At 36.8% G+C, this 27,639-nt stretch overlaps 1 protein-coding gene across 3 annotated transcripts in view; it reads right to left on the bottom strand.

Moving 5' to 3' along the window:
• The window catches only part of LOC101888008 (GTP-binding protein Di-Ras2), a 161,020-nt gene that overhangs the window by 69,368 nt on the left and 64,013 nt on the right, over nucleotides 1-27,639 (bottom strand). For all 3 annotated transcript variants that reach the window (XM_059125767.1, XM_059125766.1, XM_059125768.1), the window contains exons 2-4: nucleotides 21,113-21,429; nucleotides 10,240-10,407; nucleotides 3,055-3,164 (exon numbers count right to left, since the gene is read on the bottom strand). In XM_059125767.1, the coding sequence (XP_058981750.1) occupies nucleotides 3,055-3,164; nucleotides 10,240-10,407; nucleotides 21,113-21,277 (443 nt within the window). In that variant the 5' untranslated portion in view covers nucleotides 21,278-21,429. The remainder of the gene's footprint in view (nucleotides 1-3,054; nucleotides 3,165-10,239; nucleotides 10,408-21,112; nucleotides 21,430-27,639) is intronic.

Here is a 27,639-nt window from a genome sequence, read left to right as displayed (position 1 = left end):
GGTTAAAATGAACCACAGCCGCAAATATTATTAATTCCAGCGAAATAACTTCTGACCGAACTATATAGAATCTCATATATAAAAGAAGGGGATGTTAGTTAGACCGCTTATAACTCATTAAAGGCTGGACGGTTTTCGATAAATCGCACCACTTCAGAATAGCTATTTGCCAGAAAAGAATAAAATCTAGAAAAATCGGATAGAAATGTGAATATTTTTCTGTAATATATTTTTTTCATATTTTATATTCTTTACGAAATTTTGCATGGGGTTAAGGATAGTATCAGAAAAGAAGTCCATTGTTTTGAAAGATGTTCGTAGTTAACATGGATTTTTTAGAAGGCTAGAGATTAAAAATTTTTAGCTGCTGAAATGGACCAATCAAGCACCTCCTGAATCCCATACGTAGATTTTTAAAAGAATATTTTTTAAGGACCTCCAGAATACGAACCTTGAATATTTGAAATAATATCTTTTAAGGACCTCCTGAATTCCAAACTTGGATTTTTGAAAGAATATTCATTTAGCAGAATTTCCCGAATTCCAAATCCAAAATTTGGATTTTTGAAATAGTTTTTTTTTAAAGGATCTCCTGAATTTCAGACTTGGACTTTCGACAGAACTTTCGTGGGTTTTTCAAAGAATATTTTTTCCAAGTACCCCTGGATCCCAAACGTGGATTTTTGAAAGAATATTTTTAGCTGAACTCCCTGAATTCCAAACGAGGATTTTTGAAATAATATTTTAAGCGGTACTTCCTGAATTCCAAACGTGGATTTTTGAAAGAATATTTTAAGCGGTACTTCCTGAATTCCAAACGTGGATTTTTGAAAGAATATTTTTAGCAGAACTTTCTGAATTCCAAACGTGAATTTTTTAAAACAAGATTTTTAGCGGAACTCCCTGAATTCCAAACGAGGATTTTTGAAATAATATTTTAAGCGGAACTTCCTGAATTCCAATCGAGGATTTTTGAAAGAATATTTTTTAGCAACACTTTCTGAAAGAATATTATTTCCAGGGACCTCTTGAATACCAATAAACGTGGATTTTTTAAGAAGCAGTCGTGTTTGATGGTTTGAGAAATTATCGTGCGCTCCTTACGAAATTTTACATTGAGGTAAGGTTAGGCTCAGATTTAGAGTTATTGTTTATCATTTAAAATTTCCTGGTTTTGCATTTGCTCTACAGGTCACAATTGAAAACCAATCGATACGAAATTTTGAATGAGAAGAGAGTTATTGACAGAGAAGAAGTCTAGAATTTTGGATGACCATTGGGTTTAGCTGTAAATGGACCACAACTTTGTGTGAAATTGTTTTGAATACCTTACAATGCGACGGAGTAGGTAAATATTAGGCAAATCGCCCCGGTCTAAAACTTAAGGGCAACATCTGGGCAGGACTCTATGATATCATTCCGAAAAGGAAATCTTTCGAATGGATTTGGACATAAGGGGGCTTCCAACGTATTGTAGTGTTGAAGGGTATAACATGGAAAAAAAGCCCCTGGAGGCCTCATGTGGACCTCAATGGACTGCTAAAAGACACTAAAGATTTTTTTTTTAAAAATACAATTCCTCAAAGTCCTTCGATATTCAGAGGCGTCACATAAACATAGAAAATCTCAGCAGCTTTTATTTGAAGTGTAAGACCTGGTATATCTTCATTCTAGTCAAAAAGGTTTCAGATCTGCAGAAACTTTACCGAAATTTCAGTATAGTAGGATATCAAATGGTAGACATGCCCGACTTTAGCCTTGTCTTAAGAGAAACTCTCTCAAAAAAAAAAAAAAATAAATAAATAAATAAATAATAATAATAATGTGGGTAAAATCATCAAAATACCGAATATCGGGAGGTACCGTTATATGGGGGCTATACGAAGACGTGAGCCTGCACAGGCAACTTTCTGTTATACGCCGTCGTATCCACAACAAACATCAAATACCAAATTTGAAAGAATTCCGGTGAATAATGTCGCTAAAATCCACAGAGAATGGAATTTCGGGAGTTACAGTTTTATGGCGGCTATACGAATACGTTAACCTGCACAGACAATTTTCTGTCATAGGCTGTAGTATCCACTACAAACATTAAATAACAAATTTGAAACAATTCTGGTGAATATTGTCGCTAAAATCATCAAAATACCGAATATCGGGAGGTAGCGTTATATGTGGGCTAAATGAAAACGTGGACCTACATGATCCATTTTCAATACCAAAAGTCCTGCAGACATAATATACATTTGAGTAAAATTTAATCAATCTACATCAATTTGTTCGTAAGCTAGAGTGATTTCCACAGACGGACAGAGAGATAAACGGACGGACATCGCTAAATCGACATAGAATTTTATGCTGATATATACTTTGTGGGGTCTAAAATTTATATTTCGAGGTGTCACAAACAGAATTACAATCTTAATATGCGCTCCATACTATGGTGGAGGGTATAAAAAATTACTCATTCCATCTCCAAGTTTCCTAGAATAGTTCGAATCTTCACAAATCCAGATTAAAATACCTGAGGTTTGTTATGTTTTTCTATGCAAAACCAATATGCAGATCCTCTATTGAGATTATATAAAATACCAATTCCTTTTTGAATACCCTTAAATTAATAAAATTTCCCCTTAAATTATTTTCTAATTCACCGAGCCTTTCAAACTTTTCCAACAGTTCTACGGTGTCTCACCTTTTAAAAAGCCATAAAACAACAAATAACACACGGCTTCAAGTTGGAAATATTGACACCTTCAACCCTGTGACATCTGGGCCACATAAACCAAACAATAAAAAGCCTCATCAATTGTGTTCAATCATTCAAATCAAAGGGACGTTTCTACTCTAAGGCGTTCGGAATGTTTAAAAAAAAAAAAAAAAAACAAAAAAACCCACAAAGCCGGCCGCATCAATTACGACAATGACCGCAAAACACACAATACAAGAAATGAGAAAAAAAACTGAAAACGCACACACACATATACTAGCAATAAAACACACACACACACAAATACCATAATAACAACGACAACAACAACAATAGCTTACCTTAGCCGTGGTAATTCACAATAGACCCAGTCTGTTACCTCCTCCAGTTTGACTTCTCTGTGGGTTTTGGCCAAATCAGATTTATTGCCGGCAATAACTATGGGTATGTCCTGCAAAAAAAAACAACAACAAAAATGATATAAGCAAATACAGGACAATAACAACAGGAACAACTGTGTAGAGCATGATGTAGTCGTTTGGGTCATGTTTGCAAAGGTCAGAGCTTGGAGAGTTTGCTGATGACGATACGTCGTCATCGACATCGACGACGATGATGATGTGAGATTTTTGTGTGTTTATTTGCAGGTCAATTTGACAATTTGTAATACAAGAAGTATTTTTATACCCTCCACCATAGTATGGAGGGTATAGTAAGTTAGACATTCCGTTTGTAACACCTCGAAATATACACTTTAGACCCCACAAAGTATATATATTTTTGATCGGCATAAAATTCGATGTCGATTTAGCGATGTCCGTCCGTCTATTCGTCTATCCGTCTATCTGTCTGTCTGTCTGTGGAAATCACTCTAGCTTCCGAACAAATTGAAGTAGATTGATACAAATTTTACTCAAATGTATGTTATGTCTGCAGGACTTTTGGTATTGAAAATGGGTCCACGTCTTCGTATAGCCTCCATATAACGGTACCTCCAGATATTCGGTATTTTGATGATTTTAACCACATTATTCACCGAAATTGTTTCAAATTTGGTTTTTGAAGTTCGTAATCGATACTACAGCCACAGACAGAAAATTGTCTGTGCAGGTCCACGTCTTCGTATAGCCCCCATATAACGGTACCTCCCGATATTCGGTATTTTGATGATTTTAGCGAATTTATTTTCCGGAATTGTTTCAAATTTGGTATTTTGAAGTTCGTAATGGATACTGCAGCCTAAGACAGAAAATTGTCTGTGAAGGTCCCCGTCTTCGTATAGCCCCATATATAACGGTTTCTCCACATATTCGGTATTTTGATGATTTTAACCACATTATTCACCGGAATTGTTTGAAATTTGGTATTTGAAGTTTGTAATGGATACTGCAGCCTATAACAGAAAATTGTCTGTGCAGGTCCACGTCTTCGTATAGCTTCGTATAACGGTACCTACCGATATTCGGTATTTTGATGATTTTAGCAACATTATTAACCGTTTTTTTTGTTAAGTTTCGCATTTGAATATTGTAATGGCTTATGACAAAAGTTACCTTTGCAGGTCCATGTCGTCGTATAGACCCTAATGTAACAGATACATTCGGTATTTTTAAGATTCTTACGGATTTTATTCTTTTTGAGAATTGCCAAATTCGTTCCAAATGGTGGAGGGTATTCAAAGTTTAGCCGGGCCGAACTTACAGAATTATTACTTGTTTTTTTTTTTTATTGGTTTTGTGGTTATTACTACAATTGCAGTCTCACAGATGTACATACATATTTGCACATGGATAATGTTGATTGGTTAAGGTTAAATTATGGTTGTTGGGTATCATTGCTGTCTCTTGATTGTTACTTGACATGCAGTTTGGTACAATAAAATGAGGAGGATATTAAATTGATGGCAAATTACCAATTAACAAGTTAAAAAGTATCGGTTGGTATTGCCGACAGATATAAACCCTCAGCCCGTGTTCGGTTATTTAAATATAATTTGACTAGTGTTACAATTATTCAAACGTTTTACCCTCTATGGAGCAGGTTCCGAAGGAATGGCCCAATATTGTCTATTTCGTATCGGACCCCAAAATATGATATAAATATTCCGACGTTCCTAACTCCTTCACTATATATGAGATATGTAATAATTTTTAGAAAATGTTAAAATGTGAATGATGTACAAGATAGAGTCTACCGAAATATTCCACTTTTATACTTCATCTGATACAAATATAAAATATTGAGCGAAATATTTGGCAACAATAAAAGAAAGGATATTTATGTCCAATTTTATGCGAAATCATAAATTCCGATAAATTTCATATTCATATCAGGCTTCTAATTTAGAGAAATATTTAAGCATAGCAAGTAGTAAAGAATTGCTAAATTGTTCCGAAAGTTATGACAGATAAAATTATTGAAAATTGTGGGTTGGCAGATATATATCAACTTCACAACCGAACTTGTGTTAGCAAAAATATTTGTATGTGTGAAATTTGAGGAGAGTTGGATGTTTATTTCGCTTTATTTGGGCGTTCGTTTTTCAAAATCTTGAACCCTATGTATGGGGGAGAAGAAATGGTTCGACCTATACCACCTTTATAACATATCTTGTGTTGATAGAAATGTTGAGATGTGCCAAGTCTAAATGGAATCGGATGTTAATTTGGCGTTTTATTAGCTTCATGGGTATCCAAAATTTCGACACTTTGTGGGGGAGTTGCCAGAAGGAATGGGCCGATACATTCCATTTTCGCACCAGACCTTGGACTAATAAAATTATTGGGTATGTGAAATTTGAAGACTATCGTACTCTTACATGATATTTTATAAGAGTTTTAATTATCCAAAATTTTAAACCTTTGTGGGGGAGGTCCCTGATGAAGTGGACAGATATTGTCCATTTTCGCACATGACCTAGCACTGATGAAAATATATGAAAATAATATTCGCAAATTTCCAGCAAAATCGGATTATCTTTTCCCTTTCTGTGAAATAAACTATTTTCTTTGAAAATTTTGACATTTTGTGTGGGAGGTACTGATATTGCCCATCTCCGAACTCGATCTAAGTTTGACAAAAATATTACGATGTACCAAGTTTGGGTCAAATCGGATACTCCCATCGAGAGTTATCGTGCGCACCATCCAGACAGACAGACGGACGGACGGACGGACATCGGTAGATCGACTCCAAATGTTTTGAAACGGATTTGGTCCAAAGAGACCTAGGGTCTAAAACCGTTATTTCGACTAGACACGTTTAGACCGTATCAAATGATATATACCCTCTGTACCCATATGGCTGAGGGTATAAAAATGGAAGAAGGGGACATTGATGGACATTTTATGATATCCTCCATTGATAGCTATAAAAAAGTGACATTTTCGTTCCATGGAAGACCTTTTTTGGAGAGCATTTCTTGAATGTAACATCTTTATAAGGAATTAGTTAGTTGGGCCGTTCTGAGAGGGCTTTTTCATAAAAGAAATTTGAAGACGTCTTTTACCCTTAAATAGTTTTGAAATGTATACATTCAGGCAGGACCTGTTGGTCCTGACATCAGACGCGGAACACCTTCTGAAAGGATTCCTTTTTTATGTTAAACTCTATTCTCAGAAGTCTTGTTCAATAGAAGGTTTTTGAGAAACCACAAGTTAAAAACAGTAAGTTCGGCTGGGCCGAATTTTGAAACGAATTTGGAAACATTCAAAACAAATAAAAAAGCTGTTTGGCCGGACTGAACCTTGAATACTCTTCACCATTTGGTACAAATTTGGCAATTATCAAAAAAAAAAAAAATTAAATTCGTTAAAAATTCTGTTAAAATCTTAAAAACACCGAATGTAGTCGTATATTAGGGTCTGACGTCGACCTGCATGAGCAACTTTGGTCATATGCCATTATTCAAATGCGAAACTTGAAAAAATATGTTAATAATGTAGCTAAAATCATCAAAATACCGAATATAGGGAGGTGCTATAGAAGTTATAAAACGTGGACCTGCACAGACAATTTTCTGTCTTAGGCGGTAGTATCCATTACGAACTTCAAATACCAAATTTGAAACAATTCCGATGAATAATGTCGCTACAATCATCAAAATATCGCATAACGGGAGGTACCGTTATATGGGGGCTATACGTAGACGTGGACCTACATGGCCCATTTTCAATACCAAAAGTTCTGCAGACATAATACACATTTGAGTAAAATTTTATCAACCTACTTCATTTTGTTCGGGTGAGTGATTTCCACAGACGGACAGACGGACGGACATCGCTAAATCGACATATATTTTTATATACTATGTGGGGTCTAAAATGTATATTTCGAGGTGTTAAAAACGGAATGACAAACTTAATATATCCTCCATACTATTGTTGAAAGTATACACATAAAATCCGTTAAAAATTCTATTGAAATCTTAAAAATACCATATAAAGCAGTTGAATCCAAGACGTGGACCTGCATAGGAAAGTTTTTTCATACGCCATTGCAATATTCAATTGCGAAACTTGAAGAAAAAAATCATCAAAATACCGAATATAGGGAGGCATATTTATATGGGGGCTATACGAAGACGTAGACCTCCACAGACAATTTTCTGCCACAGGCTTTAGTACCTATTACGAACTTCAAATTCGAAATTTCAAACAATTCCGGTGAAGATTGTACATAAAATCGTCAAAATACTGAATATAGGGAGGCTGTATCTGTATCTACATAGACAATTTAATGTCACAGGCTGTAGTAACTATTGTGAATTTCAAATACGAAATTTGAAAAAAAATTAGATGAATATTGTACCTAAAACGGAATATTGGGAGGTACCGATGTATGAGAGCTATACGAAGACGTGGACCTGCATAGACAATTTTTTGTCTTTGGATGTAGTATCCATTACGAACTTCAAATTTGAAACAATTCCGGTAAATAATGTCGCTAAATAATGTCGCTAAAATCATGAAAATACCGAATATCGGGGGTACTGTTATATATGTGTGCTATAATAAAATGTGGACCCATGTAGACGATTCTCTTGCAAGGTGTAAAGTACTCAGAAGTAACTCCTTGTGCGGGTTTTCAGACAATTCCATTGAAAAATTCGGCTACAATCATGAAAATGCCGAATATCGGGGGGTACTCTTGTATGGGGCTATTCAATATCGTAGACCTATACAGGTTGAGAAAAAAACTGCAACAAAGTCAAATGCCATAATTTTTACATTTCTTTTTTAAATTTTTTAAATGAAAGCAAAATATTAGAATAACTTTAGATTTGTTCGAATTGGTCACCTTTGGTACGAATTATGGCCTTCAAACGGCCAATGAAACAATCATTTGCTGTCCGAATGTTGCTCTGCGGTATTTTGGCCCAACCCTGGGGAAGCGCTTGCTTGAGGTGTTCGACACTTTGGTATTTTTTAGTGCCAGTCTTGCTTTCCAAAATACTCCATACACAATAGTCCAACGGATTGGTATCCGGAGATTTTGGTGGCCATTGTGCGCTGGAAATGAAGCGAGGAACCTCATTTGGTAACCATTCTTGGGTGGCGCGTGCTGAGTGCGATGGTGCTAAGTCCTATTGGAATGTCCAAGATCTGCGGCCAATATATTTGCGTGTCCAAGGCTTTAATACAACCTCCAGAATATTTTCGCGATAATATTCGAGATTTATTCTGATGCACCGGTCGATTAATACGAGCGGCGAGCGACAATAAGCTTTTATGGCGGCCCACACCATCACCATGGCCGGTGCTTGAAGTCTGGTGGCCAACCGAAGGTGCATATTTTCAGCTGATCTCTGTGGCAAGTAAACACGATCATTTTGTTTGTTTACAAACTGCTGGACAACGAATGTTTTCTCATCGGAGAAACCCAAAATTCGGCAGTTCGCCACTTTCGGCCAAGCGAAGCAACTCTTTAGTTCTTTTAGGTCTATTTTCTTTCCGTTGCGGTGTAAGTTCTTGTACTTTTTGGAATTTCAATGGCTTTACCCCCAGATTTTTTTTTTCAATATTGGCCGAATGGAATATTGCGATATGTTCAGCTCACGAGCCAATTTTCGGCCACGGCGATGCGGGTTTCGATCAAGTCGCTTTTTTATTTTTCGAACCATTTCTGCTGATGTTGCTGTTTTCTGCCGACCACTTCCTTGACGTCGGGCTACGCTGCCAGCCACCAATCACGGTAACGAGCGATGGTACGTGACACAAAAGATTTATTTGCATTTAAATGCTGGAGTGCTCTACCCATAGCCACTTGTGGTTTTCCAGCCAAATATAAAGAAATCACACTATCACGCTTGAATTCCATCACGAATAACTTTTTTTCTGAAAAATTCTCACCAAGATGCTTTTGTATGCTTGCAAACAATATAATGAGCTGTGAGTAGAATAATTTTAATAGCTGTCGGACGAGTGGCTTAGAAATGACACCTGTTTGAAGTTTGTTGCAGTTTTTTCATCTGACCCTGTATGGAGAAATCTCTTGTCAAAAAGTTCTCTGCCATTAAATACCTTTTCAAAATTCTAAAACGCCGTTAACTACAGAAGAGCTTTTTAGAAGCCTGCCGCCCAAAATAGTTATTGAAAGTTCATTTGGAATGTCTTTAGCCATAGAAGAGCTTTTCAGATATTCCTGGCCATGGAAACACTTTTCAAAGATCTTCAGATCTTTTAAATAAATCGTTTTTTTTTTTAATTTATTATAAAATTCGTTAATGAAAAAAAAATATGAAAATATGTTTGGAATTATAAAAATGGAATGTATCATTCTATGTTTTTGTACAGTCTACGAAAAAGGCTTCTCCTCCCGATTTCCTATCAAATAATTAGGTTAGCTCATCTCAAGAAATTCATTGAAAGTCCACTTTTTATTATGGCTTTTATACATCTTGTTTTTCTGAATTTTTAAGGTATCAGTCCCAATGCCGTGATCTCTGGTGGTAAATTTACTGCTTTCAGAGAATATCCCCTATGTGCGTAGTCATCTTACAATGAAATTAAAAAAATTGAGGATAATCTATTCGACCATAAGTCAACTTTTCACCAAAGTGGAGGGAGTGAAAACTATGATCGTCGTTTTTCATTTTTTCTGCATATTTTCATGAGGTCAAACTGGTTCTCATTTCTTGGGATTAATTTATTTTTTTTTTCCCATTAATTTGTTAAATAAATATTTAAACCACCATTAACATGGCCTACAAAATGACTTTTGCGCTTAGCTTTAATTACTCCATCAAGGCCAGCATTAATACAACAACAAAAATTCCAGAATTTCCAAGAAATTCGATTTTAATAAAAATAATTAAATTGCCGTTTCGAGAATTGATTTAATCTATGGTTTGCTTTGCATTCCAACTTATTTTAATAACCACAAATATGCAAATGATAGTTAAATGAAATAATTAGAGATTTCTTGCTGGCCTTGGTTTTGAATTCCAACAAATAAGCAATTTTCAGATATATATATTTTTTCTGCCAGTTGTTGTTGTTGTAGTTGTGGCATTAAACATAACTTACCTGAAAATCAGCTCTTTGCTCTCGTATTTCTTCGAAACATTGTTTAACACATTGAAAACTTGGTCCAGATGTTGTGGCATAGACGAGCATAAATGCATGCGCTGTGGCTATGGACAGACGTCGCATGGCAGGAAATTGCATATCGCCGGATGTATCCAATATATCAACCTACAGGAGAGTGGAGAGAAGGTTAATAGAGTAAATTCCAAGAAATAAAATAAAAACCAGTAAAGAAAGTCTTTAAGTCGGGCGGGGCCTACTTTATGATACCCTACACCACTTTGCTAATTTAGTAAAGCTCCACATAACAATTAAAAGTTTTTATGGGAGAATTCAATCATACACCCTATGATTATAATTATAATTTAAAGTTCAAAGGACTAAATATGCCGAAGCATTTGTACCTTTGAAATTCGGACTTGTATTGCCCATTTGGTGCACAATTAATTTGAAATCGGATAAAGATATATATGGGAGCTATATCCAAATCTGAACCGATCTCGATAAAATTTGGCAAAGATATTTCTGAGCTGTATTTGATATATTTCCCCGAATATCGTTGTTACGGAGTGCATACTACGGCTGTGGGTAACAAATATAACAAATCGGATGAACAGTATATAAGGGAGCTATAGCTATATCTGAACCGATCTTCACCAAATTTAGCATACTTGCTTCTAGACTCAATTCGGTCGTATGTGCTAAATTCCATCCCATTTGGACAAATATTAGACGATTGGTGCACAATCAAAGGTAAATCGGACGAAGTTATATATGGGAGCTATATCCAAATCTGAGCCGATCTCGATAAAATTTAGCAAATGTATTTCTGAGCTGTACAGGGTTGCCCATATTCGACGGACCGATGACTCTTTGGGCCCATTCCAATCGACGAGGCTTGTCCGCAGGCAACATTCTTTGCGTCAATTGAATATTGTTCGGGAACAAATGCAAATCAATGCGAATAATCCGTTGTAAAATGGACCGAGCCACGCCCAACTGCTGAGAACCGTGTTTTTGGGATGTTCTTGGGGACCACTCAACACTGGCTCGTACGGCAGCGATATTCTCGGCCGATCGCCTTGGTCGACTTTTATATGGCCTCTTCGGATTAGAAAGAGCCTTACCAGTCGAAAATTTGTCGTATAAACGCTTAATGGTGTTCTTAGAAGGCGCACTTCTCACATTTTTTTAATGTTTTAAAAGCACGTTGAGTTTTCACAATTGACTTCTTCTGTTGAATGTAAACTTCAACTATTTCGCGTGGCGTGTATTGGTTCATGGTAAAAATCTGCTTGGACTGACGCTTGAAACGCGGTATGTCATTAAGCGATGTGACATCTCTGTCAAAAGTTATGGCGTTGCCAGATGGGTCCGTCGAATATGGACAACCCTGTATTTGATATATTTCCCCAAGTATTGTTGTTACAGAGTGCATATTACGTCTGCGGAGGAAAAAAATAACAAATCGCATAAAAAATTTATATGGGAGCTATAGCTATATCTGAACCGATTTCGGTCAAATTCGGGATACTTATTTTCAGGTCCAATCTGGTCGTACGTGCAAAATTCCATACTATTCGAGCTGATATTACACGGTTGGTGCACAATAAAAAGCAAATCGGGCGAAGATATATATGGAAGCTATATCCAAAATTTAGACCGATCGTCTTCAATTTTAATAGGGTTCGTCCTTGAGCCAAACAAATGTTGTTTGGAATACTTCATCTCAATCGGATAATAATACGACCTGCATTTTGTTCACAAGAATACATGGACAGACGGACGGACAGACGGACTGACATGAATAAATCAAATTAGAAAGTGATTCTATGCAGATCATCAAAAGGAACTATGGGTCTATCTCGTTTCCTTTTGCCTGTTACAAACAAATGCACAAAGACACAATACCCTGACTACCTTGTGGTGTAGAGTATAAAAAAATAAAAATAATAATAAATAACAAGTTAAGAAGTATCAGTCAGTGCTTCGCAATTTATGACAGATAAAAGTATTGGAAATTGTGACCATTTGTGGGTAACAGAAGCGGTTCGCAGATATATATCATCTTCAGAACAGATCTTGTGTTAGCAAAAAATGTTTGCATGTGTGAAATTTTTTTCGCTTTCTTTGAGCGTTTTGTTTTTCAAAATCTCAAACCCTATGTGGGGCAGGCAGCAAAAGAAATGGTCCGACCTCTACCATCTTTATAGCAGATCTTGTGTTAATGAAAAAAATTGAGACACAACAAGTCTGGAATGAAATCGGATATTGATTTCGCTTTCTATGAGTTTCATGGATATTCAAAATTTTAAACTTTTGTGGGGAGCGGGGTATCAGAAAGAGAGGACCGATATATCCCATGCTCACAATAGATCTTGTGTTAGCAAAAATATTTGTATGTGTGAAATATAAAGAGAAACTGATGCTTATTTTGGATTCTATAAACATTTTGGTTTTCCAAAATTTGACTCTTAGTGGGGGAGGTACCAGAAGAAAAGGACTGATCTCTACCGTTTTTTTATAACAATGATGGAAACATTGAGATGTACCAAGTCTGAACGGAATCGGTTATTAATTTCGCGTTTTTTTGAACATCATGGACATTCGAAATGTTGACCCTTTGTGGGGGAGGTACATGATGGATGGCCATATTAGAACCTGATGTAGCACTGTTGCAAATATTAGGATTAGCAAAGTTGGAGCAAACTTTTGATTATCCTTTCTCTTTCTGTGCAGTGAAGTATATACAGTTTTTTAGTTCGACTATTTGTGGGGCAGGTACCAGAAGGAGTGAACCGATATTACCCATCTCCGAACTCGATCTAAGTTTGATAATAATATTACGATATACCAAGTTTGGACCAAATCGGATACTCAATATGAGAGTTATCGTTCGCACCAGCCAGACAAACAGATGGACGGACTAAAATCGCTAGATCGACTCCAAATGTCCTGAAACGGATTTGGTCCAAAGATGCTTAAACGGATTTTTTAAATGCGTTATTACGATGAGGCACGTTTTGGCCGTATCTAATGATATATGACTTATGGCTGAGGGTATATGTATTTTTCCGAACAAAATGCAGGTCGCATTTATTATCCGAATGAGAAGAAACGGATATTTGTTCGGCCCAGGAAGAACGAACCCTTTTGAAACTGGTGAGAATCGATTAAAATTTAGTCCGAATGGCCTGAATTTTGGCCCAACAAACCAAATTTGGTCTGAAAGCAAGTACATCAAATTTGTTTAAAATCGGTTCAGATATGGATATAGCTCCCATATACAGGGTGGGATAAAACAAATTGCAGCAGAGTTCAACGCCATAATTTTTGCATTTGTTTTTAATTTTATTGAATGAAAGCAAAACTGTCGGAAATAGCATCAGATTTTAGAATAAGTTTAGATTTGTTCGAATTGACCAACTTTGGTACGAATTGTGGCCTTCAAACGGCCAACGACACCGTCACACTCTGTGTGAATGTTGCTCTGCAGTATTTTGATCCTTTCTTGACGAAGCGCTTACTTGAGGTGATCGACACATTGGTATTTTTTAGTGCCAACCTTGCTTTCCAAAATACTCCAGACACAATAGTCCAACGGAATGGTATCTGGTGATTTTGGTGGCAATTTTGCCCTAGAGATGAAGCTAGGAACTTCATTTTGTAACCATTCTTGGGTGGCGCGTGCTGAGTGCGATGATCCTGTTGGAATGTCCAAGGTCTGCGGCCAAAATGTTTGCGTGCCCAAGGCTTTAATACACCCTCCAGAATATTTACGCGATAATTCTGATCGCATTTATTCTGTCGATTAATACTAGCGGAGAGCGACCATCGGGACACAATAGTTCAACGGATTGGTATCCGTAGATTTTAGCATCTATTCTGAGCGGTGAGCGACCATTGGGACACAATAGTCCAACGGATTGGTATCCACAGATTTTGGTGGCCATTGTCCACTGGAAATGAAGCGAGGAACCTCATTTTGTAACTATTCTTGGGTGGCGCTTGCTGAGTCCTGTTGGAATGTCCAAGGTCTGCGGCAAAAATGTTTGCGTGGCTAAGGCTTTAATAAACCCACCAATAATATTCGGCATTTATTTTGATGCCACGGTCGATTAATACGGAACGGAGAGAGACCATCGGCTGTTATGGAGGCCCACACCATCACCATGGCCGGCTCTTGAGTTCTGGTGGCCCACCGAAGATGCACATTTTTAGCTCATAAGTAAACAAGTAAACACAATCATTTTGTTTGTTTACAAACTGCTGGACAACGAATGTTTTCTGATCGGAGAAAACCAAATTCGGCAGTTCACCACTTTCGGCCAAGCGAAGCAACTATTTAGCTCTTTTGAGTTCATGCACTTTTTGGAATTTCAATGCCTCTACCCCGAGCTTATTTTTCAATGAAAATCAAAATGAAATATTGCGATACGTTCAGTTCCCGATCCATTTTTCGGCCACTGCGACTCGGGTTTCGATCAAGTCGCTTCTTTAATTTTCGAATCATTTCTGCTGATTTTGCTGTTTTCTTCTGTCCACTTCCTTGACATCCGGCTACGTTATTAGTCACCAATCACACTAACGAGCGATGGTACAAGACACAAAAGATTTAGTCACATTTATATGCTGGCGTGCTCTGACGATGGCCACTTGCGGTTTTCCAGCCAAATATAAAGAAATCACACTATCACGCTTGAGTTCCATCACGAATAACTTTTTTTTTCAGGAAACTTCTCACCAAAATGCTTTTGAACGCTTGTAAACATTATAATGAGCTGTCGTTGGAATAATTTTAACAGCTGTCGGACGAGTGGCTTAGAAATGACAGCAGTCTGAATTTGGTTGCAGTTTTTTGTTTATCTCACCCTGTATATGGGAGCTATATGTAAACGTTGCCGATTATCTCCAATTTGAAAAGGGTTCGTTCTTGATTTGTACAAAGTTTCATCTCGTTCGGACAATATATGTGACCTTTACTTTGTTTACAAAAATACATGGACGGACGGACATGCATAAATCGACTCAGAATGTGTTTCTGTGCAGATCATCAAAAGGAAAATGCACCCTGGCCACAGTGTGGTGTAGGTTATAAAATGAGAATGTCCCTAACCCAGGTTCGGTCAATTATATTTTCAGTAGCCTTAGGGTTTTATTAATACCAAAATTGACGTTGGAGACTGCCATACATTATTTACTTGCCTGCCAAGGGGGTTTTTGTTTATTCTCCATTTCACATGATCTTCCTTACGTTCTGCCATGAAAAACCAATATTGTTTTAGCAATGTTTTCTTAACCCAACAAAATATTTCCCTTAACGGTATTTTTCAATTCCTAGACATTCGATGTTAATGCTATTCCATGCCATTCATGGCTTTGAGCATTTTTAACCTGATATTAATGTAATCCGCAGCAGGTTGCTGACACAGTGGCAGCTCATCATCCGCAACATCGTCAGTTCAGTGATGGACACTTAACAGCAACAACAACAACACCATCACATTTTAAATGCAGGATACCATCGCATGGTAAACAAACATACACATGCACTTAAAACGAAATGTTGTGGTCGGTGTGGAAAATTGCATATCACGACGTCGACAACGATGACGATGATGTGGAGAATGATGCTGATGGTGATAGTTCATCAAATCCATACTGAGCTGAATTGCAAAGGATGTATGGCCGAAAATTTACTGCATTATTAACACAAACACACTCACGCACACACACATCATCATCATCTCTGAAGATTGAAAATCTGATAACTCTGCGGCTAGATTTCGACAGTAAATGTTTGCTTAAACATGAAAATCGACCGCATAAACACAAGAGAGAGAGAGAGAGAGAGACAGATACATTTAATTAGAAAATTGTCAATAGATGGAAAATGCATTGGGAGGGAAATTGCGTAGGATACGACAATTTTGGGGTAGAAGATGCATTTGAGGATAACTGGTGAAATCTAATACCTTAAATTTGTTTCTATTATTTTTTAAATGAAGTAATTTTTTTACCCTGTCTTTGTGCATTTGTTTATAACATGGAGAAGGAAGGGGGGTAGACCCATAGTTATTTTGTCCGTCCGTCTATCTATGTATTTTTCCGAACAAAATGCAGGTCGCCTAAATTATCCGATTGAAATGAAAGGGATATTTGTTTGGCCCAGAGACGAACCCTTTTGAAACTGGTGAAAATCGGTTAAAATTTATTAACAATGACCGGAATTTTGGCACATCAAACTGAAGTCGGTCTAGAAGCAAGTACATCAAATTTGGTGAAAATCGGTTCAGATATGGATATAGCTTCCATATACAGGGTGAGATAAAAAACTGCAACAAAGTCAAACGCCACAATTTTTATTTTTATACCCTCCACCATAGTATGGAGGGTATATTAAGTTTGTCATTCCGTTTGTAACACCTCGAAATATACATTTTAGACCCCACAAAGTATGTATATTCTTTATCAGCATAAAATTCTATGTCGATTTATCAATGTCCGTCCGTGTATCCGTCTGTCCGTCTGTGGAAATCACTCTAGCTTCCGAACGAAATGAAGTACGTTGATAAAATTTTACTCAAATGTGTACTATGTCTGCAGGACTTTTGGTATTGAAAATGGGCCATGTAGGTCCACGTCTTCATTTAGCCCCCAAATAACGGTACCTCCCGATATGCGGTATTTTGATGATTTTAGCGACATTTTTTACTGGAATTGTTTCAAAATTAATATTTAAAGTTCATAATAGATGCTACGGCCTACGACAGAAAATGGGCCACGTAGGTTCTCGTCTTCGTATAGCCCCCATGTAACGGTACCCCCGATATTCGGTATTTTGAACATTTTAGCGACATTATTTACCGGAATTGTTTCAGTTTTAGTATTTGAAGTTCGTAATGAATACTACATCCTAAGACAAAAAATGAATCATGTAGGTCCACGTCTTCGTATAGCCCCCATATAACGGTACCTCCCGATATTCGGTATTTTGATGATTTTAGCGGCATTATTTACCGGAATTGTTTCACATTTTGCATTTGAAGTTCATAATGGATGCTACAGCCTATCACAGAAAGTTGTCTGTGCAGGTCCACGCCTTCGTATAGCCCCCATATAACGGTACCCCCCAATCTTCGGTATTTTCATGATTGTAGCGACATTATTTACCGGAATTGTTTCAAATTTCGCATTTGAAGTTCGTGAAGTTCGATATTACAACCTATGACAGAAAATTGCCTGTGCATTATAAACATATTTTTTTTCAAGTTTCGCATTTGAATATGGTAATAGCTTGTGACAAAAGTTGCCTATGCAGGTCCATATCGTCGTATAGACTCTAATATACGGCTACATTAGGTATTTTCAAGATTTTAACAGATTTTTAAGGGATTTTATTTTATTTTTTTTTTTTGAAAATTGTTAAATTTGTACCAAATGGTGGAGGGTATTCAAAGTTCGGCCCGGCCGAACTTACAGCTTTTTTACTTGTTTTTTTTTTAAATTTTATTGAAAGAAAGCAAAAATATCGGAAATAGCATTAAATTTTAGAATAAGTTTAGATTTGTTCCGATTGGTCACCTTTGGCACGAATTATGACCTCTAAACGGCCAATGAAACCGTCACACGCTGCCCGAATGTTGCTCTGCGGTATTTTGACCCATTCCCGGCAAAGCGCTTGCTTGAGGTGATCGACACTTTGGTAGACCAACGGATTGGTATCCGTAGATTTTGGTGGCCATTGTGCACTGGAAATGAAGCGAGGAACCTCATTTTGTAATCATTCTTGGGTGACGCGTGCTGAGTCCTGTAGGAATGTTCAAGGTCTGCGGCCAAAATGTTTGCGTGATTTAATACACCCTGGCTTTAATACACCCTCCGGAATATTTTCGCGATAATATTCGACTTTTATTCTGATGCCACGGTCGATTAATACGATCGGATAGCGGCCACTGGGACACAATAGTTTAACGGATTGGTATCCGTAGATTTTGGCATTTATTCCGATGCAACGGTCGATTAATACGATCGGAGAGCGACCATCGGGACACAAAAGTCCAACGGATTGGTATCCGTAGATTTTGGTGGCCATTGTGCGTTGGAAATGAAGCGATGAACCTCATTTTGTAACCATCCTTGGGTGGCGCGTGCTGAGTGCGATGGTGCACGTGCTGAGTCCTGTTGGAATGTCCAAGGTCTGCGGCCAAAATGTTTGCGTGCGCAAGGCTTTAATAAACCGTCCCGTCTATTTTCGTGATAATATTCGGCATTTATTCTAATGCCACGGTGGATTAATACGAGTGAAGAGCGACCATCGGCTGTTATGGCGTCCCACACCATCACCATGGCCGGCTCTTGAGTTTTGGTGGCCAACCGAAAGTGCACCTTTTCAGCTGATCTCTTTGGCAAGTAAACACGATCATTTGCTTGTTTACAAACTGCTGGACAACGAATGTCTTCTCATCGGAGAAAATCATATTCGGCAGTTCACCACTGTCGGCCAAGCGAAGCAACTCTTTAGCTCTTTTGAGTCTATTTTCTTTCGGTTGCGTTGTAAGTTCTTGCGCTTTTTGGAATTTCAATGGCTCATTTTTCAATATTTGCCGAATGGAATATTGCTATATGTTCAGCTGCCGAGCCATTTTTCAGCCACTACGACGTGGTTTTCGATCAAGTCGCTTCTTTACTTTTCGAACCATTTCTTCTAATGTTGCTGTTTTTTCCGCCCACTTTCTTGACGTCGGGCTACGCACATTTAAATACTGGATTGCTCTAACAGAGTGCCACTTGTGGTTTTTCAGCCAAATATAAAGAAATCACACTATCACGCTTGAACTCCATCGCGGATAACTTAGTTTCTGGAAAATTCTCACCAAAATGCTTTTGTAGGCTTGTAAATAATATAATGAGCTGTCACTGGAATAATTTTAACAGCTGTCGGACGAGTGGCTTAGAAGTGACAGCAGTCACCCTGTATAGAGGTGAAATCCCGAAAAAAACATAATTGTTTGGAAAGTACTAAATGGTACTAATTTTGGATCACTGTTGGTATCTAGAATATAGTGGTGTACAAAATATGGATTGAGCTAAAATTCTGAAATTTGACATTGTGGTCTATGTTGATTTCTAGGGTTTTCATACGGAGGCGTTGAAATAGTTTTGGACAGTAAACTTCAAAATGAAAGTTTTTGAAGATTTTTTGGGTTACAGGACTATTATTTTTGTTTGTTATTAAAATATTGGAATAAAATGGAATACATTTTACTTAAAGCAGGACTTTTCTTCAATTTTATACCCTACAACACTATGTGTTGGAGGTATTATAAGTTTGATTGGGCCAGAATTTATGTAACACCACGAAATATTGGTTTCCCACATAGGAAAGTATATATGGATCATCCTAGCTCGCCGAGCTGAGTCGATCTAGCTATGTATGTCCGTCCGTCCGTCTGTCCATGTTAATTTGTAATCACTCTACAGGTCGCAATTATTGCCAGATCTTCCCAAAATTTAAAATGGAGGTGGGGCTAGGGTCGGAATAGAACCCTATTTCTTTTGGAGATGCTCGCATAATATTTAGGGGTTGAAATGGACCAAAAACTGAAAAAAATTCTGATTTTGCAGTTGCTCTACAGGTCGCAATTATAGACCAATCCAAGCAGAAGTTGGCATGGGGCTAGAGCTTAGGGCTGGGCAGAAGCATTCCAATTTTGATGGTTAGCGGGTAATATTTAGTGGTTGAAATAGACCATAACATTTGTGTTTAATAAAAGTCAAAGTTTCTATTAAACCGTGAATATTTTTAATCCCGGCGAAATCAGTGAAGGGGGATGTTAGCTGGAGCTTATATCTCAAGAATGGCTGGACCGATTTTTACAAATTTTGTCAATTCAGAATAAAAGTATAATTTCTAACAAAAGCGTAGAAAAATATGCCAATAAAGATGTTAATATAGATTTTGTAGTATTTGTGACATATTTTTATTTTTTCCTATTTTTTATCGCATGCGATCTTTTCAATTTGACTTATAATATTTTGTAATATTTTTTCACCCTACAACACAGGTCGTCCGATCCTCACGAAAATTTTCACAAGGGGGATCAGAAGGACTAGGCCTATTGTTTTCAAAGATGTTCGCAAATATATTAAGGGTTGAAATGGTCCAACAACGAAAAATTTTCCTGATTTTGCAGCCCTTATAAAGGTCACAAATAGAAACCAAAGGACACGAAATCTCACATAAAGTTACAGTTTAGGACAGCGGGTACAATGGACCACTACTTTTTTGTGAAAAAAATACCAGCTTTACTTAAGGGCGATATCCGAAATACACAAAAGGCGAACTTCTGGCTTTTTTATGCTGATTTCGTTGACGAATATAGGCAAATATCGTAGATAAGCAAATCATATAGATGAGACTAAATTTGGAGATACGGAGGGGCTTCTTGCCTTTGGAGCTGATCGAAAATATTTAGGGGTTCAAATTAATCAAAAATAAAAATGTTTTTCCGATCACACAATTGAAGCTAATCGACACGCCTGAGAAGAGAGTTAAGGACATGGAAGAATTCTAGCATTTTGGATGACCATTGGATTATATCTAGCTGTAAAATGGACTACAACAACTAACAGCCCGACGGAGTGCAGAAATATTGGGCAAATGTCCCTAGTCAAAATTCAAATTTCAAAAGCGAAATCTTCTAATATGGATTTGGACATAAGGGGGCTTCTAACATATTGTAGTGTTGTAGGGTATAACATAGTCGGCCCCGCACGACTATAGCCTTTGCTTACTTGTTTTTTTTTGGTTCATATCGAAATGGACATGATTAATTGCTTTGTGTGTGTTTTTTTTTTATTTTTGACTTACCTTCAATGTAACACCACCCAAATCATATTCACGATTATATAGATCCTCTACGGTGGCACGATATTTATCCGTATACGTTTTGAATAGAAATCGCTTTACAATGGAACTTTTGCCAACACCGGCACCGCCGAGTATAACCAGTCTTATGCGTTCCAAGTCGGACATGGTTGACTTTTGTTTATGAGTATAAGTTAGTAATTTTTGTAGACAGATATATTACTCCATTTATTTCAGTTAGCTGCTGTTCAAATGATGATAACAATTTCAAAGTTCAATTTCTTTTTGTGAGTTCAAAGTATTTTTTGTGTATCGAAAATCTGAAAATATGAAAAAGAAACGGTTACTTTTGAGATAACTAGGTCAAATCATGAGGACAGTAATATTAGGAGATCAGATTCTCTTTGAAAGTATATAAATATTTTTTTTATTGGTTTACGAAAAATTAGGAAGTTTTAAAAAAATTAATTTTAGGTAGAAAGGGAGAAACAAGCAGTGTTGCCGTTTGAATTTTTTTTTTCACCTCAAATTTCCCCAACAATTTAAGAGAATTTTATGTATACCCTAAATATACCCTATATTAAAATGGAGGTTTTTTTCTCTTGATCTTTGTCTATTTTTTAATTTGTTATAAAGGGTGATTTTTTTGAGGTTAGGATTTTCATGCAATAGTATTTGACAGATCACGTGGGATTTCAGACATGGTGTCAAAGAGAAAGATGCTCAGTATGCTTTGACATTTCATCATGAATAGACTTACTAACGAGCAACGCTTGCAAATCATTGAATTTTATTACCAAAATCAGTGTTCGGTTCGAAATGTGTTTCGCGCTTTACGTCCGATTTATGGTCTACATAACCGACCAAGTGAGCAAACAATTAATGCGATTGTGACCAAGTTTCGCACTCAGTTTACTTTATTGGACATTAAACCAACCACACGAATGCGTACAGTGCGTACAGAAGAGAATATTGCGTCTGTTTCTGAGAGTGTTGCTGAAGACCGTGAAATGTCGATTCGTCGCCGTTCGCAGCAATTGGGTTTGTGTTATTCGACCACATGGAAGATTTTACGCAAAGATCTTGGTGTAAAACCGTATAAAATACAGCTCGTGCAAGAACTGAAGCCGAACGATCTGCCACAACGTCGAATTTTCAGTGAATGGGCCCTAGAAAAGTTGGCAGAAAATCCGCTTTTTTATCGACAAATTTTGTTCAGCGATGAGGCTCATTTCTGGTTGAATGGCTACGTAAATAAGCAAAATTGCCGCATTTGGAGTGAAGAGCAACCAGAAGCCGTTCAAGAACTGCCCATGCATCCCGAAAAATGCACTGTTTGGTGTGGTTTGTACGCTGGTGGAATCATTGGACAGTATTTTTTCAAAGATGCTGTTGGACGCAGAGTTACGGTGAATGGCGATCGCTATCGTTCGATGCTAACAAACTTTTTGTTTGCCAAAAATGGAAGAACTGAACTTGGTTGACATGTGGTTTCAACAAGATGGCGCTACATGCCACACAGCTCGCGATTCTATGGCCATTTTGAGGGAAAACTTCGGAGAACAATTCATTTCAAGAAATGGACCGGTAAGTTGGCTACCAAGATCATGCGATTTGACGCCTTTAGACTATTTTTTGTGGGGCTACGTAAAGTGTAAAGTCTACAGAAATAAGCCAGGAACTATTCCAGTTTTGGAAGACAACATTTCCGAAGAAATTCGGGCTATTCCGGCCGAAATGCTCGAAAAAGTTGCCCAATATTGGACTTTCCGAATGGACCACCTAAGACGCAGCCGCGGTCAACATTTAAATGAAATTATCTTCAAAAAGTAAATGTCATGGACCAATCTAACGTTTCAAATAAAGAACCGATGAGATTTTGCAAATTTTATGCGTTTTTTTTTTTTAAAAAGTTATTAAGCTCTTAACAAATCACTCTTTAAAAATGAATGAAAATATCTAAACATTATTGATACAACCTTGTGCACTATGCTGAGTGATTCCGTTTGTTTTTGTAATTTGGGCGTATGAGCATTGCCTCGAAGGCAATTTTGGTAAGTATACGCTTCGATGTTCCACACATTTAGTTGCCATTTTTAGAGTTGGACCAATCTACTTTATAATTCGGTACACTAAATTTCAAACATTGTATTTTTCAAAATTTTTGAACAATTTTTTAAATATTTTTTTCATGCATTAATATTCATGAGATTTTCAAACAAAAAAAAAATGTCGTACCAAGATCCAACAACTTCTGTGTATGTTGTGAAAATAATTAGAGATTGAAATTGACTAAAAACAGAAAACATTTCTGCAGTTGCCCCAAAGGTCACAATTATAGACCAATCAAAGTGGAATTACAAAGACGTTCAAGGCATGGCAACCTAGCATAAGAAATAAGAAATAGTGGGTTTGAATACCGATCATCACAACAGGCGGCCTAAATACAGGATAAATTCAATAGATTGAAAAGGAAGGTCGCCGGACTGTGGGGTTTAATATTTTTTATACCCTTCATCATAGGGGTGTATTAAGTTTGTCATTCCGTTAGTATATATTTTTATATATATTCTTGATCAGCATAAAATTCTATGTCGATGTCCGTCTATCCGCCTGTGAAAATCACTCTAGCTTCCGAATTGTATTGTATATTGATAAAAAATTTACTCAAATGTAAAATATGTCTGCAGGTCTTTTGGTAATGAAAATAGTCCATGAAGGTCCACGTTTTGGTATAACGCCCATATAATGGCACCTCACTATTTTCGGTATTTTGGTGATTTAACATTATTCACCGGAATTGTTTCAAATTTGGTATTTGAAGTTCGTGTTGGATACTGCAGCCTATGACAAAAAATTGTCTATACAGGTTCACGTTTTTGCTTAGACCCCATATAACGGTACCTCACGATATTCGGTACTTTGTCGAATTTAACGACACTGTTCACCGGAATTGTTTCAAATTTTGCATTTGAAGTTCGTAATGGACACTACAGCATAAAACAGAAAATGGCCGATGCAGGTCCACGTCTTCGTATAGCCCCCATATAATGGTACCTCCCGATATTCGGTTCTTTGTCGATTTTAGCGGCACTATTCACCGGAATTGTTTCAAATTTAGTGTTTGAAGTTCTTAATGGATATTACAGCCTTAGACAGAAAATTGTCTGTGCAGGTCCACATCTTCATATAGCCCCCATATAACGGTATCTCCCGATATTCGATATTTTGATGATTTTAGGGATTTTATTCACCGGAATTGTTTTAAATTTGGTATATGAAGTTCGAAATGGATACTGCAGCCTAAGACAGAAATTCATCTTTGCAGGTCCGCGTCTTCGTATAACCCCCATATAACGGTACCTTCCGATATTCGGTATTTTGATCTTATCGACATTATAACCGATTTTTTGTTAAGTTTCGCATTTGAATATTGTAATGGCTTATGACAAATGTTACCTACGCAGGTTCATGTCGTCGTATAGACCCTAACATAATAGCTACATTCGGTATTTTTAAGATCTTAACAGAATTTTTGATGGATTTTATTGTTTTTTAGAATTGCCAAATTTGTTCCAAATGGTGGAGGGTATTAAAAGTTCGGCCCGGCCGAACTTACAGCTTTTTTACTTGTTAGAATTTCAGTGGCTTTACCCCGAGAACATTTTTCAATATTTGCCGAATAAAATATTGCGATATGTTCAGCTCACAAGAATTTTTTGGACACTGCGACGCGGGTTTCGAACCAAGTCGCTTCTTTACTTTTCGAACCATTTCTGCTGATGTTGCTGTTTTCTTCGTCCACTTCCTTTACGTCGGACTACGCTGCCAGTCACCAAACACAGTAAGGAGCGATGGTACGAGACCCAAAAGATGTATTCACATTTAAATGCTGGAGTGCTCTTACGATAGACACTTGTGGTTTTTCCAGCCAAATATAAGGAAATCACACAATCACGTTTGAATTCCATCACGAATAAATTTTTTTCTGCAAAATTCTCACCAAAATGCTTTTGTACGCTTGTAAATACTGGAATAATTTTAAAAACAAAACAAATTATTTTTAAACCCCTAATAAAAGAAGATTTTTAAAAATCTAGTTTAAAATTACCAACCATGGTCTTTTTTCTGGTTGAATATCAGTGGATTTTTTTTAATTTTTAAAAATATATTTTTAAATATGTTTTTAATATTTAGGAATTCAATACTTCTTTTCAATGAGTAATAAATGTTTTTTTTTAATTTATTTTTATTTATTTATTTAATCTATTAGTCTATGGATAATTCCTTACAGACTATATATGTACATAACTAATAATTTTATAATTAAAACCAGTAAAGAAAGTCTTAAAGTCGGACGGGGCCGACTTTATGATACCCTACACCACTTTGCTAATTTAATAGAGCTCCACATAACAATAAAAGTTTTTATGGGAGAATTCAATCATACACGCTATGATTATAATTATAACTTAAAGTTCAAAGGACTTAATATGCCGGAGCATTTGTATCTTTTAAATTCGGAATTGTATTGCCCATTTGGTGCACAATTAATTTGAAATCGGATAAATATATATATGGGAGCTATATCCAAATCTGAACCGATCTCGATAAAATTTGGCAAAGATATTTCTGAGCTGCATTTGATATATTTCCCCAAATATTATTGTTGCAGAGTGCATATTACGGCGGCGGTGGACAAAAGTAACAAATCGGATGAACAATATATATGGGAGCTATAGCTATATCTGAACCGATTTCGATCAAATTTGGCACACTTATTTTCAGACCTAATTTGGGTGTATATGCAAAATTCCATACAATTCGGGCTGATATTACACGTTTGGTGCACAATTAAAGGCAAATCGGACGAAGATATATATGGGAGCCATATCTAAATTTTGACCGATTATTTCCAATTTCAATAGGGTTCGTCCTTGGGCCAAACAAATGATCTGTGCAAAATTTCATCTGGATCGGGCAATAAATGCGACCTGTACTTTGTTTACAAAAATACATGGACAGACGGACAGACGGACAGACGGACGGACAGACGGACGGACAGACGGACGGACGGACATGCATAAATCGACTCAGAATGTGATTCTATGCAGATCATCAAAAGGAACTATGGGTCTATCTCGTTTCCTTCTGCCTGTTACAAACAAATGCACAAAGACATAATACCCTGACCACCTTGTGGTGTAGGGTATAATTAAGAATTTAAAAACATTATTATTTTACTTTTTATAGTATTAATATCCATTGTAAAATCGATAAAATTATAAAACGCGTTAAAATCTTTTGAAATTCTTGTTAAAGGATCAGCATTTGCATAGTTCCTCTGCCATTCACTCGCAGACACACACACCCACACATACACACAAAGGCGAACTAATGAATATTTATGATTTTGGTTGCACCATATGTTGACAATTTTGACGGCTCAACGAGAGATGAAAGAAAAGAAAAAAAAAGAACATACACACAGAGTTGTTGTTTGTATACGCATTGTTGTTGTAATCGTTACTGTCACTTCTTTCTTTGCTGCTGTTCTTGTCAATGCTGATAAATAACATTTCACAGTTCAGCAGATTTTTTTTTTTTTTTTTTTTTTTTTTTTTTTTGAAGTAGTCAGGCAGATTCTTTGAGCCTTTTCTTTCATTCCCTCTTTCTCTGTGGTTAATTAATGCAACGTTCAGTCATGCATTGTTGTGTGAAAGGTGGAAACTCGTTGCTGACTGTTGTCAGAAAACAACATCGGAGCTATTTCTTTGGAAATTTTTCCAAACCAGGAGGTGGTGTAAGTGTACCAGTGGCCGGTACTTTTAAGATTTTCGATTTTTCAATCTTTCAACATTCTGAGTGGAATCTTTCAAAAGTAAAGTTGAAAAGTAAAGTATTTCAGATTCCAAATTTTGTTTAGTTTTCGAAATGATAAACAACAAGTAAGCAAAGACTACAGTCGAGCGGGGCCGACCGTTGAATACCCTACAACACTATAATAAACGATACCGTTAATATAGGCGAGATACTCGAAAGAATTCCACAAGATATTGTGACAAATAATAAAAGAAAACCATCAGGTTTCGTTCTCTAATTTTCGAATAATAGCAACTTAAACTAATTTGCTCATTTCCAATTTATTGGTAGATGTTGCACTTAAATGGTCTTCCTAGATCTGGAACCAATATTTCCCAAAGACCTATAATCCCTCAGATGTGGCAAAAGATTAACATTTATTATTGGTTTTTGACTGAAACGCATCTATATGAGATACAGACATTTGACTATATTCTTCAACGAAATCAGCGTTAACGAAATAGTCAGAAGTGCGTCTTTCCGGTATTTGTGAATTCTCCAAAAAGTCACTGGAATGGACATTTTCGTATTTTGTCTATAAAAGTTGGCAAACTCCTTCGCACATTGAATATTTTTGGATGGCCATCCAAAACTGCTTGGCTTTTGCAATGTCCGGTAACCCCCATAACTACGACCTGCTGACAATTTTGCAGTTTTTTGGTCCATTT

The sequence above is a fragment of the Musca domestica genome, unplaced genomic scaffold (genome assembly GCF_030504385.1).
Source record: "Musca domestica strain aabys unplaced genomic scaffold, Musca_domestica.polishedcontigs.V.1.1 35, whole genome shotgun sequence".
Lineage (NCBI taxonomy): Eukaryota > Metazoa > Arthropoda > Insecta > Diptera > Muscidae > Musca > Musca domestica.
Note: the sequence above shows the minus strand (reverse complement) of the source record. Positions and strands in the feature narration are given on the sequence as shown.